This window comes from Lygodium microphyllum, chromosome 27, assembly GCF_053477565.2.
Source record: "Lygodium microphyllum isolate KBCC chromosome 27, Lygodium_microphyllum_v1.1.10, whole genome shotgun sequence".
Taxonomy (NCBI): Eukaryota; Viridiplantae; Streptophyta; class Polypodiopsida; order Schizaeales; family Lygodiaceae; genus Lygodium; species Lygodium microphyllum.
The window spans coordinates 87,494,082-87,508,833 of record NC_141161.1 but is presented as its reverse complement, the minus strand read 5'-3'; the positions used below and the strand labels follow the sequence as shown (position 1 = coordinate 87,508,833).

At 40.7% G+C, this 14,752-nt stretch overlaps 1 protein-coding gene across 7 annotated transcripts in view; it reads left to right on the top strand.

Moving 5' to 3' along the window:
* LOC148012577 (uncharacterized) overlaps positions 1-14,752 on the top strand; it is a 40,763-nt gene that overhangs the window by 14,146 nt on the left and 11,865 nt on the right. For 3 of the 7 annotated variants that reach the window (XM_087668909.1, XM_087668906.1, XM_087668907.1), the window contains exons 4-7: positions 13,535-13,695; positions 13,821-13,885; positions 13,976-14,173; positions 14,248-14,305. In XM_087668909.1, coding sequence (XP_087525035.1) covers positions 13,535-13,695; positions 13,821-13,885; positions 13,976-14,173; positions 14,248-14,305 — 482 coding nt within the window. Of the gene's footprint in view, positions 1-13,529; positions 13,696-13,804; positions 13,886-13,975; positions 14,174-14,247; positions 14,306-14,752 lie in introns of all 7 variants that reach the window. The other 4 variants (XM_087668908.1, XM_087668910.1, XM_087668911.1 and 1 more) reach the window with 4 other exon arrangements.

The following is a 14,752-nucleotide window of genomic DNA, read 5'->3' as shown; positions in this document are numbered from 1 at the left end:
GCTCTCGTTTAATTCCATTGTCATCACAAAACTTATTGAATTCTTTAGATACATACTCTCCCCCATTATATGTTCTTATGCATTTGAACTTTAGGCATTTTTGAGTATTAACCAATGCATAAAACCTTTTAAAAGCATCCAACGCCTCACTTTTCTGCTTAAGCAAGTAGACCCATAGCTTCCTAGAATGGTCATCAATGAAAGATACAAAATAATGGAAACCACTATGAGTTTTTATTGGCATGGTGCAAATATCAGAATGAACTAAATCCAGAATACATGCCTTCCTAGAGGCTCCATGAGAGTAGGGACTCTTTACATGTTTTCCAAAGACAATCATCACAAAAATCAAGCTCTGAGATTTTCACATCAACTCTTCCAAGTGAAGAGAGTGCCTGCAAACCCTTTTGGCTCATATGTCCAAGACGCTTGTGCCATAACTCCATGTGTGACTGTACTTTAGTAACTGCAACAAACTTTCCAGGAAGTGCCTTGCGGTAGAGATAATATAGAGTTTCCTTTTTACCACCTCTAGTGACTAGCATAGATTCTTTCTGTATTTTCCACATACCACCACTAAAAGTAGTGAAGTAACCTTTGCTATCTAGCTGCCCAACAGAAAGCAAGCTCTTCTTGATGCTAGGAACATACCTAACATCATGAAGTATCAATTCCTGACCATTTTCTAGAGCCAGGTGTATGGTGCCCATCCTTCAATATCACATGCATGATTGTTGCCAAGGTAGACTTTTCCAAGATTATCTTCTGCATAAGTAGAAAAACACTCCAGAGATGGAGTTACATGAAAAGAAGCACCACTGTCAACAATCCACGATTGTGACAAACCATCATGAGCTGACAACAAGGCATCTATCACATCTCTTTTAGTGATATACATGTCCTCCATTGTCATAGCAAGCGGATCTGAAAATGCAACAAGCAAATCAGCATCTTTATCATCTTCTATCTTCTCAATAACAACACTAGATACCACATTTGCTTTTTCTATCTCTATAGGGGTAGAGCTACTATCCTTGTCATTCTTTTTGCCTTTTGCATTAGCCTGCTTCTTACGTTCTTGTTCCTTTTTAAAGTACCTGCAATTAGGCCTTTTATGCCCTTTGTGACCACATTGATAACAAGTTGCATCTTGCTGTTTTTCCTTGCTTTTGTTGCGATTTTTGTTTTTATTTGCAGCATTATACATTTTTTAAGGTCTTTTTCTTACATTGTAGGCTGATCCACTGTTTTCCTCACTTGGCTTGCGTCTAATCTCTTCATTTAGAATAGAACCACGTACACCATCAAATGTCAAGTTGGGGTTATTGCTCAATGACACAACCAATGCTTTCCATGAATTGGGCAAGGTCATGAGCAAGAAGATAGGCCTCAATTTAGGATCAAAACTTGGCAAACCTGTATCTTGTAACTGACTCGAAATACCAGTGAAAGCACTCAAATGCTCTGAGGTAGGTCTGGATTCATCAAGCTTCAAGTTGACCAACTTCCGCATGAGATGTACCTAATTGAAAGGAGTTGTATTCTCCTAAGCGGCTTAAAGCTTTTCCCAAACTACATAGGTAGTATCAAGCCCCTTTATATCAACCAAGATATCATCAGTGACAGCCATTTTAATGTAAGTAATGGCCTTTTTATTCATTTTAGCCCAATTCTCATCTGACAAAGCAACAGGCTTATGTTCTTCTAAAGCATCATCACAATCCCTTAGAAAGAGTATTACCTGCATACGATCTTTTCAAAGATCAAAACCATTTCTATCAAATTTATGAATCTCAAAGAGATTCTTTGTGTCAGATGTAGATGCACTGCTGCCAACCATCTTCAGCAATACACAACTGCAATAAAGGGCTGAATGCTTTCAGCCAATATAAAGGTTTTTGAATTGTAACAGCAAGTACACACTCTTGTACTTCCAAAGTGTCCAAGAAGCAGATGTTTAGCTGCAAGTTTTAGTCTCAAGTACTGATTACAGCATGCTCACGAATCAAATCTGATACATTTGCATTAAGGATAGCTCCCACTTCAGTAGTATATCACCAAAATTCCCAAATGCAATGACCCAAATGCTATATTTATCATTGTTTCACTGCATAATGAGTATTAAGCAATGCATATACCAAGAGAAGCTGCTCTTTTTCAACATTTGAAGCATCCAAAAATCTAAAGACTCCCACTTAGCAGTGAATTTACTGCAAGTTTCACTGTCCAGTCTTAAAACTACTTAAAAATATATCACCAATGTGAAAAGCCCCAAAATTTCTGCAGTGAATCTGCTCCAATTGCATAAATATATCATCCCAGCATCAAGTGCGGGCCAATGTTGCAGAAATTTCACAATTTTTGCAAAAGCCCCAAATTTCAGGGTCCAACAGTGCACAATTTCCAAGAAATTGGCTCATCCAAGCAAATATTTCACTTGCTTTTGAGAATCCCCAAAAAATTTTGAGGCCTGTGCACTCAATGTGTGCAATTTATGGTCTAGAGGTCTATGCAATATGTGTCAGACACCAAATTTGGGAAAAGCCCCGAATTTTAAGACACAGATTTGCACATTGTGCTTGTATGTGTGAACACCCGGTATAAGGGGAAAAATTAGATGAAGTAAATCACAGAAAAGTAGGCCATTGACCTTCTGTCTCTACCCGTCGTTCGTGCAGCTGAAAAGCCCTATCACCCGTCACGTGGAAGTCTTCTGTTCCTATCACGCAGGGGTCATTGTGCAACCCCGTTGCGCAGCAGTGTCGCCTCTAGCCTTGTTGGGCAGTAACGTTGTGCAGCAGCCGCTTGCCAATCAGTAATGTCGTGCAGCCGCTTGTCGATCAGTAACGTCGTGCAGCAGCCACCTGTCAGTTGTCAGTCCGTGTGACACCCATTATGCTTGCACGTTACACCCGACCAATCACTCGACCAGTAACTCGACTTGACGCCTACTCATCTACTCCTCAACAACTTGCGTGAGCCATATGGCTCTGATACCAGTTTGCAGAGTCGAAGCAAAAGCACACACACAGAGAGAGAGAGAGAGAGAGAGAGAGAGAGAGAGAGAGAGAGAGAGAGAGAGAGAGAGCTGTGAGCTGAGCTGTGAGTTGAGAGCAGACATGGTGATCGAGGAGTTCAATGACACAGAGCTGAAGAGTGTTTGACAGTGATAGAGTGAGAGTGAGTCGTCGAATAGGTGTGTATCAGTGTGGTACACACAAAGAATAAAAGAATGTATTTATACTTTGGGTACGGTACACTTACACTCGTTAGGGTGGGCTCACATGATATATACACGGGAGAGCGTGCAAAGGGCCTTTACACCCAACAACCTTCATAGATCTTCCCAATGCATGGATCCCATCTGCAAGCCTCAACATGTGCATGATAGGATCAACCATTTGGTTGGTGTGATTTCATTGCAAAAATCTCTATTAGAGACATATGCATTACATAATACAACAGTAGCAGTGGCAGCCCCAATCCAAATTTCATACTCATTACTAGCAAATAGCTCCCTAATTGCACCTTTGCAATAGTGCAATTGAGCAAGCATAAGAAAGTTATATGCAAATCGTGTTTCCGAGTATTTGAGAAGTTCTTTGCCACTTCTCTTGGGAAACTCAGCATGCAAGTATTGATGATTACTTGTAAATGTGATAATCTTGTTGCCTTTTGCAGGCAAGAGATGCAATCCATGGCAAGTGCCCAATATCCTTCAACAAGTTATTCAAGCAATAATGCGCCATGCAAGGACTGAAGGTGATATGTGGATACATTGCCATTAAAATGTTTCCTGTTGCCCTATTTGTAGATTCACCATTTGCCACAAACTGCACTATATTTTTTGCCCCAATAGCCCGCACTGCCTCGCAGCACTCGGATGCCAATACATATGCACTCTTTCTAGTCTCTGAAGCATCATGACTACCAATGAAGTATACATCCCCATGAAAATATGCGACAACATTGTGTATGGACCTATGGCCTATGTCACTCTATCCTTCTTCTATCAATGTCACTCCATTTCTTGCCCATTGATTGCGAATATTTGCTGTTGTAATCTCTATGGCTGCTTTCGCCTTTTGAATCAATGTAGTCCTTATAGTTTCTGATGAAGGTGGCTTGCATGTGGGTCCATACTTTGTAATCTTTGTCACCATATTTAAAAAATAAGGTGACCTGGTTGATTTGAATGCAATATGGTCACGGTAGAAAAAGCGTGCCACTGTTGCATATGTTTCCTCTTTTTTCTTTGGCTCCCATGAAGTGTGCAATGAACTTTGTCTAACACCATGACTTATTGCCACTAATGGCCCACGAGAAGGCTGCATAGCCACTAATCCTAGCGGTCTTCTACATGAAGCACCATGCCTTGTTGGCCTTGGAGTCCATGTTGTTGGATCCATTGCTATGTTTGGCGTCCCCTTGGCATGTGGATTCCCCATAGAAGTGGCTATGCAATCAAGTAACTCCTGCCTTTTCTCAATTGATACATTGGTGCAAAAATGGACCTCTTTCCCCTCCTCATGTAAAAGATGGGCTTTGACTTTATCGGCCCCACTAGTGCGAGCATAAGGGCAAAGGTTGCATTTCCAAGGGCAAGCCCCTCCATCTCTCAATGGCAGCCTTGCATCTACCTCATCCCACCATGACCAAGTAGTGCTTCGAATTCGTTCAGTTGTTGACAAAGTACCTGGTGAGGATGATGAAGATCCCATAGATGTTAATGTTGCCATCTATATAAAAGTGACAAATAATCAGTAAAGTTCAATGAAATTGCAGAAATTTGCAGCCAAAATTTCAACATGCATGTGCTTGCTAAAAATGCTTGAACTTTGGTACTACTTCAGCTTGCATTCCTTTTAATGAAAATGCCCCAAGTTTGGGGCATTCCCCTTGGCTGAAAATGCCCCAAATTTGGGGCATTCCAGCTTGCATTCCCTTATTGAAAATGCCCCAAATTTTGGGGCATTTTCAGCTCCGAAGTTTGGGGCAATGATTGATTCAAAATGCCCCAAATTTGGGGGCTCTTTCAGATTATGGGATCCAAATGCCCCAAATTTGGGGACATTGCAGCCAAATTTGGGCCCCAATCCTTGTTGAGAAAGCCCCAAATTTTGGTTCAACAACTAATCCAAAATGCCTCAAATTTGGGGGAGATTGCAGCATGGATTATAGATGCTTTAAATTGGGGCAAATCCTTGCTGAATCACCCCTAAATTGGGCTAAAGACTGATCCGAAATGCATCAAATTTGAGGGCAATTTTAGATTCCTAATGCCCCAAATTTGGGGGCAATTCAGGCCTCAATTGTAAACACTTTAAATTTGGGACAATTGAGAAATTTGGGATAATTGGGGCGATTTGGGGAAATCGTTCAATTTGAGACATTGAAAGTGATTTGGGGCAATCAATAAGGGGACATTTTGGGTTCCAAATTGCTCCATATGTGCAAAATTTGTCCATAATGCCCCAACATTGATACAATTTACACAAATTTCTTAACATTTAAATAAAATTGAAAGTGGTGTGCATGGTTCGTAGACACCTTGGAATTTAGAAAAGCTGTAATTGATTGTTGATGATGCGCCAAGTCACGTGTGGACCTCCCACTCTGCACTAGCCCGTGATAGCCCACCAACATTGACATGTGGACAGGGAGATTGCGGGTGAGAGACGATGGGTGGACGATAGGCGAGAGATTGGCGCAGGTAGGAGATTGGGCCAAACGCACAATGGACAAGGAAAAGGTACGTTTTAACTTTTTTATTCAAAAAAAAATTTGCCACGCTGAAACGCTTGTTTCAGACAGGGAATGGCCAAGGAACGGGCTGAAGGGGCTGGAACTGAGCAACGAACGGGCTAGAGCGTTTTGCCAGCGTTTTGTGGGTTTAGTCCTCCCAGAATGCGTTAATTCGTTCCTAAGTGCCGGAATGGGCGTTCCTTGTCTCTATGGCATCACCCTAGACAGCTTACGCCTATAAATAGGTAGTTACTTCATTCATTCTTCACAACCCCACTCCTCTTTAGTCATTCTTCACCCCTCTTCCTCTGTCATCAGACACCCTTTCCTTCTCTCGCTAGCCCCTTTCACTGCCCTCGCACCCCTTCGGGAGGACATTGTGGTTTGTGGCTCATGGCTGCCTTTACCCTTCCTCTTTTGCTTCAGGCGCCCTGATCCTTCATCAGGCCTTGCATTTAGAGCATCTTCCACATGGCGTCACCATCCTCTACTTGGCGTCACCACCCTTCTCCATCAGGCTCCACCTTCATGTGCGTTTTTCAGGTTGGAGGCCTTCTCCTTGCTTGGCATCATTATCTCCAAGTTGGCATTAGCATCCTAGCCTTTGGCGATAGTCTCCATCATCGAGCATCAATTTCATCACTCATGCATCATAGGTACTGCTAGGAGCTGCGTTTTTGCAGCGTGGCTTCTCCTCCATCACCTAACATTACTTGTCTGTCACAGAGGCTACTGGGGTCTACGTTTTTGCAGCTTGACTCATCCTCCATCATCTAGTGTTATCATTATTGTTATATTTATAAGGTAAATTACGGGAAACAGGCACGAGGCATGACCGTCCGGGGCCTTGGGCGCCCGAACAGGGTTTAGGGGAGCCTAGAATTAAAGAGAGTCCAAGAATAGTAGGACTCACCAAGAATTGACGGCTGGCAATCGGATCACGATGGGAGTTGCCAGCAATTAACTAGGCAAGGCTAGAGGAGAAACGAATCTCGTGCCCTTTGAGTGTCGAACTGTTTTCCTCTAGATTTCTTCTTCATCTTCTGAGTCGCCTTTCATTGGTATCAGGGCCGCCATTGTATCTTGCTGGAGCCGTTGGGTCCTAATCTTGCTAGTCATTCGTGAAGCCTTTTTCAGGCGATTACAAGCGCAAGGGCTAGACGATTCGACTGACATGTCATTCGTCAGACGTTTAAGGTCGCCGCCCGTCGTCTGTTAGTCGTTTAAGGTCACCACACGAAGTTGTAAATCGTGGTCGTGTGACGTCACGAAAGTGTGACACGCAGCAGGGAGACGAAAGGCGTGAGGCGAAGAGTGAGGCGATTGCTGTAAGCCGTGACGAAAAGCGTCAGATGGTACTTTTGACTGTTGTAAGCCGTGACGAAAAGCATCAGATGACTTCAGGTCCTACACGTCACATGGCTGTTTTCGAAGAGCAGTTTTACAGCAGGATCGTCTTCACTCGACTGAAGCCAGAGTTAAATCACTACCAGCTGACTGAAGTCAGTCAGACCCGCTTTATACATAGAAGATATACCGGTGGTTCACGTGATTGTTCCGTTTCTGCCAAAGAACTTCATTTCCAGCGTGACTGGTTTACTGGTTTAGTCCGGGAAGACAAAAATTGTTCCTTACTCTTCGGGTTTATTTATTAACAAAATCAGCAACAGTTGCCCTGCCATTATAATCAGGGAAGTACTTTACCTTGTATGCAAATTTTTTATCTTTGCTTTCCAATTCCAGTGTATTAATGGCAGAAAAAAAGAAAGAGGGAGTAATGGAAAGTTCTAGTTCCGGAGACCGCTCTATGGTAGATCCCCATGAAACGGAGATGCAAGAAGAACAGTGGGAAGAATTTTTTGCTACACAAGAACAATTTGATGATCTTATTGCTCGTGTGCAGGCTCAGGGGGTTCAAATGGAATTTTTAACTCAAACACTCACTGAAATAAAATCTCAATTAACTTTATTGTTAGAAAGGGATAAAAATAAGATAGAAATCTCGGATATTCCATCTTCATCGAAAGATTTAGATGTGACTATGCGAGATTCTAAGGAACCCCACCACAAGTTGAGGGATAATCCAGTTCTAAAAGATATGAAACCCCCTCAGTTTCACGGGGAGGAAAAAGATAGAAATAAAGATACAATCTTTAATTTTCTCCAAAAATCGGAAGATTTACATAAACTTAAAAATACTCCACCACATCTCCAAGCACTGGAGGCTAGTTTAACTTTGGGGCCCAAAGCGTATAAATGGTGGCGAACTTTAAAGGAGGCAAATAAAATACCTGAAACTTGGGCTCAATTTGAATCCGTCTTTTTGAAAGAATTCCTTCCTGAAAATGAAATGGAAAGAAATTGGGAAGATTGGGATTATGTCAGACAAAAGGGAAGACCCCTGCTGACATATTTGGAGGAATATCGTGAGATAATCCTCAAATTGGAAGGAATAGATGAATTTCAAAAGACAAGAGGATTCATTAGGAGACTAGATAAAGCCTGTAAAAAGGAAGTAAAAAGGAGTTCACCTAAGACGCTGGAAGAGGCAATTAAATTTGCATTAATCAATGAAGATAGTATGCGTCCAGGTACACTCACTAGTCTCATTGATACGGAGCCCAAGTCTAAGGAATTGGAAACCTCAAAATTTGTGGGCAAATTTAAAAGGAAAATGCCATTTTTTAAGGGTAAAAAACAACCTTTTGAAAAGAAACAATATGTAAGGCCAAAGTTAAGTCCAGACGACTTTGATAAGGCCAAAAAAGAAAACTGTGTTTCAATTGCCTATTCCCTAACCATGCTGCTTGGAATTACCCTCAGAGGAAAAAGGGGGAAGACAAAGGAAAGGATAATGACAAGGGCAAGGAAAAAGAAAAACAAATCCATGTAGTGCAGACCTTAGAATTAAAGGGGCATGAAAGGTATAAATCTTTAGAGGTCTTGCACATGGATGTACAACACAAGTATTGTATGTCAACTTCTATGTGGCAGTCTACCTTTGGTCCACATGATTTAGTTAGAGTGCATGGATTGATAGCTGGAAAGAGGGTTAGAGTCATGATTGATGACTCTGCTACACATAATTTTATAAATTATGCACTTGTTAAAAAATTGCAACTTCCCCAACAAAAGAGTGGGCATCAATATGTTGTTCGTATGATGCAAGGTCAAGATAATAAAATATGGGATACAATGGTATCCAATTTGGAAATTGAGATTCAAGGATATAAAGATAAACTTGATTTCCAAATTATGAACATGGAAAGAGCTGATATTGCTTTAGGGAGGGAGTGGCTATGGGGATTGGAACCATCCTTAAAACGTAGTTACCATCATAATACACTGGAATTTGAAAGGGATGGTAAGACTTTTGTCATTCAAGGTGAACATGAAGTATCTGATAATCCTTTGTTGTGTTCCACTGAGGTTCAGAAGTTGATAAAGAAGGAAGTTTGTGAGGTATACATGTTATGGTCTCTTCCTATACAAACCACTTTTACTTTCTGTAATATAAAGCAACAATTTTCTTATGTTTGTGAGTTGAATGTAAATAATGAATTAAATAGTCTGTTAGATGGATTTAAAGATGTGTTTCCTTCTGATTTACCAAGCGGCCTTCCACCAGATAGGGGTGATATAAATCACCCAATTGACGCAAATAAGGATACTCACCCTATTTCTAAACCACCTTATAAGTTAAGTGAAACGCAACATCAAGAAGTTGAAAGACAAATTAAGGATTACCTTGATAAAGGGTTTATTCAACCCAGTAATTCGCCTTGGGCTTTGCGAATTTTATTAGTAAAGGAAAAAGATGGTTCTATGCGACTTTGTGTTGATTATAGAGCACTTAATAAAATAACGGTGAAGAATAAATTTCCTATGCCCAGAATGGAAGATCTTTTTGATCAATTACAAGGGGCAAAATTCTTCACAAAGATAGATTTAAGAGCAGGCTATCACCAAGTAAGAATTAAGGCACAGGATATTCCTAAGACAACATTTCGTACTAGATTCGGGCATTATGATTTTTTGGTGATGCCTTTTGGCCTCACTAATGCACCAGCTACCTTTATGAAGCTGATGAATAGTGACTTACGGCCTTATCTAGGACATTTTGTAGTAGTCTTCTTGGATGATATCTTGATCTTTAGTAAATCAAGAGAAGAACATTTGAAACATTTACAATTAGTATTCCAACTGTTAAGAACACATTCCCTTTATGCGAAGAAAACTAAATGCGAATTCTTTGCACAAGAGGTCAAATATTTGGGGCATATTATCTCGAAAGAGGGAATCAAGATGGATCCAGAAAAAGTTAGGGCAATTATTGAATGGCCATCTCCAAGGAACCTGGAAGAGCTGTAGATCTTCCTAGGTTTATCTGGATTTTATCGTAGATTCATTCGAGATTATGCCAAAATAGTTGTTCCAATGACATACCAACTTAAAGGGAAAGGAAAGAGTTTTATTTGGGGAACAGACCAAAATAAAAGTTTTCAAAAACTTAAAGTAGCTATTGCTACAGCTCCAGTATTATTAATAGTGGATCCCAATAAACCATTTGTGGTTGAAGCTGATGCCAGTGATAAGGCGATAGGTGCGGTCTTATTACAAGACGGTTGACCAGTTGCTTTTGAAAGCAAGAAATTAGACCGTGCAAAACAGAATTATTCTGTTTATGAGAGGGAGCTGTATGCAATAGTACATGCAATGAAGAAATGGAGGCACTATCTGTACGGTGCCAAACGTTTGATTTTATCGGATCATGAAAGCATTAAGTGGCTTAATGATCAACCGGATTTACACGGGCGTAAAGCCAGATAGGCCGAACTCCTCCAAGAGTTCGACTATGAGATAAGATATAGAAAAGGAAAGTATAATATAGTAGCTGATGCACTCAGTAGAATGCCCATCATAAATGAATTGAGTTTTACTCAGTTCACTTCCAACTTTCTTGAATCTTTAAAAGGGAAATGCCAGGTTGATTCAGCATATTCCAACATATGGGAAGCAATAAAAAATGGGGATCCAAATGAAAGTGCTTCTACCGAGGAAGGAATATCTGAGGATGTTCAACAAGGAAATGGAGCATTAGGGGTTGCTCAAACCGGATTCAAGTGGAAGAATTTTACCATTGATAATGGTTATTTACTCTACAAGGGTAGGGTATGTGTCCTGAAAGATATAGAAATAAGGCGCCAGATACTCTTTGAGTGTCATGATACCCCTAGCGCGGGACATCCAGGAGTTAATAAGACTTGTAGTCTTATTAAAAGGCAGTTCTATTGGCCTGGAATGAATAAGGACGTCCTTGACTATGTGGTCAAATGTAATAAATGCTAGGTTAATAAAGCTGAAAGATTGAAAATGGGAGGACTTCTTCATCCACTAGAGATTCCTTCGAGAAAATGGGAGAGTATTTCCATGGATTTTATTGTTGCTTTACCCAGAACACAGAGGGGGCACGACTCTGTGTGGGTGATTGTGGATAGGTTAACCAAAATGGCTAGGTTCATTCCAACTTCAACTGATGTTAAAACACCAGAATTGGCTAGATTGTTCGTAGAGAACATATACCGATTGTATGGCCTTCCGGCAAATATAGTTTCTGATCGGGATAGAAAATTTGATAGTCAATTTTGGTGAGCGGTATTTAGGAAGTTGGATACTAAACTTAGCATGAGTACGGCGGATCACCCGCAAACTGAAAGGGTTAACCAAATCCTTGAAGATATGCTTAGGGCATATGTAAGTAAAAGGCAAACTAATTGGGAAGAGTATCTACCGATAGCAGAGTTTGCATATAATAGTGCCAAGCACTCTTCCACTGAATATAGTCCATTTATGTTGATGTATGGGTTTCAGCCCAGAGCTCCTTATGCAGTAGGACTGCATAAGGAAAAGGTTCAGGTAGCTAAGGATTTTTTGGAGGATATGAATAGTATGTTAAAATTTGCTCAAGAAAATATTAAAAAAGCTCAAAATCGAGCTAGAGCATATGCAAATCCTCACCGAAGAGACATCTCCTTTAAAGAAGGAGAATTGGTCTATCTTAAGGTGCCTGAACAAACTAAAACCATGAAAACCGGACAATGTCCAAAGCTTTCACCCAGGTATTGTGGTCCTTTCACAATACTTAAAAAGGTGGGAGAATTGGCTTACAAGCTCCAACTACCTGCTGGTAGTAAAATACATCCAGTTTTTCATGTAAGTAAGTTAAGGAAGAAGCTGGGTGATTTGGATAATTTAATTTTTGAAGATAATATTGAGGAGCTATTAAATGACCAATCTAATCCACATGAACCAGAAAGAATATTAAATGTTCGTAATAGACGAACAAGGAATACTATTTATCAAGAATGTTTGTTTAAGTGGAAAGATTGTTCAGAAGAAAGCTCAACATGGGAGCGAGTAAGTACCTTAAAGAAAAGGTTTCCCAATTTACAGTTAGACCTTCCAAATATCGTTTTCGAGGACGAAACCGATTCTTAAGGGGAAGGAAATGTTATATTTATAAGGTAAATTACGGGAAACAGGCACGAGGCATGACCGTCCGGGGCCTTGGGCGCCCGAACGGGGTTTAGGGGAGCCTAGAATTAAAGAGAGTCCAAGAATAGGACTCACCAAGAATTGACGGCTGGCAATCGGATCACGATGGGAGTTGCCAGCAATTAACTAGGCAAGGCTGGGAGGAGAAACGGATCTCGTGCCCTTTGAGTGTCGAACTGTTTTCCTCTAGATTTCTTCTTCATCTTCTGAGTCGCCTTTCAATTATCCACTTGGTGTTAGCATCTGGGCTGCTCTCCTTGTGTTTGACAGCTCCGGAACTCCGGGATTTGGGTCTTGCCGCCCAGGTCACTCCCCAGCATTAGAGGGTTGCAGTTTACTCCCTCCACAACTGGTGATCATCTTTCACATCTTTGACAGCATCAGAGGGCTGCGGTCCGCTCCCTTGGCAGCTGTCCTTCACCTTCCAGTGATTACTTCGATAGCCCACTACTCAGAGGACTGCATTTTACTCCCTTCATTGTGCAGATTTCCCACAGGTGCTGCCGCCTCATTTAGACAGGACAATGCAGTTATCTTTTGAGCTTCGGCTCCGCTGTATCAGCTTTTTTTCTCATAGCATAATTCAGTGCATCATCACCGTGTTCTTCTTGTGTTTCTGAGTTTCTCTTCTCTCTCAGTGTGTGCCGTACACACTCTGTGTTACTCCTGGCAAACCCTATTGTCTCTTCACACCGTTGCTTATTTTGACATGGTATCAGAGCATACCTGTTATTTTTGACATCCATAGCATGTTGTTTATAGGCCACATGGATAAATATGTACTTGTACATTAGTGAATGATTGTTTGCTCTTTTGAATTTACATTTCAGTGGAGCAAATACAACTGCATCTTAATTTACTTTTGTCCCATTTTTGTGGAAATTTCCAAAATCTCCTCAAATATCTAAAATTACTAGAAAACCCTCATATATGTTCAAACTTCCAATACACTGCTCCATTTTGGCCAAAGTTGATGCCTCTCAAATCTTGGTCAAATTTCGAATATACCCCTCATAATTATTGCAAAACATGAGGACAATTGTGTTCCATAAATGCTAGATGATTGCATGATATACTGAAGTTCAGCATTCACAGAGACAAAATGTCACTATTCGTGAGCTCATTTGTGGTGTTTTTTTTTGTGTTAAAGGCACCCAAGGGTACTTGTTACTTGTAGCATGCTTATTGGAATTGAAGTGGCATTTTTAAAAAAGTTTTACCTTGTTTAGTGCAGCACCAGATGGTGTAGATGATGCTGGATCTATATGGCAAATAAATGATGCTGACCACAGCTTCTGCACACGCCCTTTTCGAATCAAATATGCACGACAAGATGTGTTCTTGGCAGTCATGGTGTCATTCAACCTGTCTTTACGAGCAGTTGAGGTGATTGAAGTACATCACATGTAACTCATGGCTTGTGCATTCTGGTTGAAAACTTGTTCTGACATTTGAGGTTTATGTGTTTGTATCCTATTTCTGTAGTCTGACTAAAGTTCCAAAGGTGTTTTATGCAACAGCGCCTTCTATTGAATGCTGTCACGATCCAGTTTGAACTTCTTTTTGCTCCACCAGATTTAACAAAGTACGTAATTATTCTTTTTGTTCTCCATGCTCCACACTTATACAGTGCACAGTTGCTAATGAACCTAAACCATGGCTGCTCTTAATGCAGGCCATCTAGCATCAGTTCTCTGGAGTACTCTGCATGCTCAAAACATGATTTCCGCATTCCACCAAGGGCAATGTTGGGGCTGCACTCCTACTGTCCGTTGCACTTCGATACATGGCATATGGTTCTCATCGATGTCACTGTGCACTCGGTTTTATTGAAGGTCAATTCCAATAGTTTTAAACCAGAGGAATTAGGAAGGTAAATTCACTCCACTAATCCTCTTTTTAGTTATGATAATACAAATGTATTGATGTTATTGTTTAACATCTCAGGGAAGGATCTCCAATTGTTGATGATAGTTCTCTCACAGCAGCTGGAGAAGGTAGTCAGGTAATAATCTATATGCTACATTATGTGATGGTTCCCTTTGGAACATTTAGCAAAGGTGACCTATTTTTGGATCAGTTTTTTGCATACATGCAAAAATTTGTGCATTTCAATATCTGGGGCAGAAACGCATGAAATGAATTACCCAACTCAGTAGAGCCAATACTTGCTATTCCAGTTCCCAAACCTGTTTTACCGTCCTATTTAGGTCAGTGGAGTCTTAGGCAAGCTTATACACCTCAAATTGCATGCAAAAGGTTTGATCCAGCGTCAAACAAGTGGTGCTTTCAACATTTGGATGACCCATATCAGGTGTTGAGTGGCATCTTCCTAAATACATCACATGAACACATTAGAATACTCTGCTAAAAAAAAATTGGGATTCATTTTTTCAATTCAGATGTCTTATGGACTGCACCTGCTTGGAGAATGGCTAATTTTTACTTCATG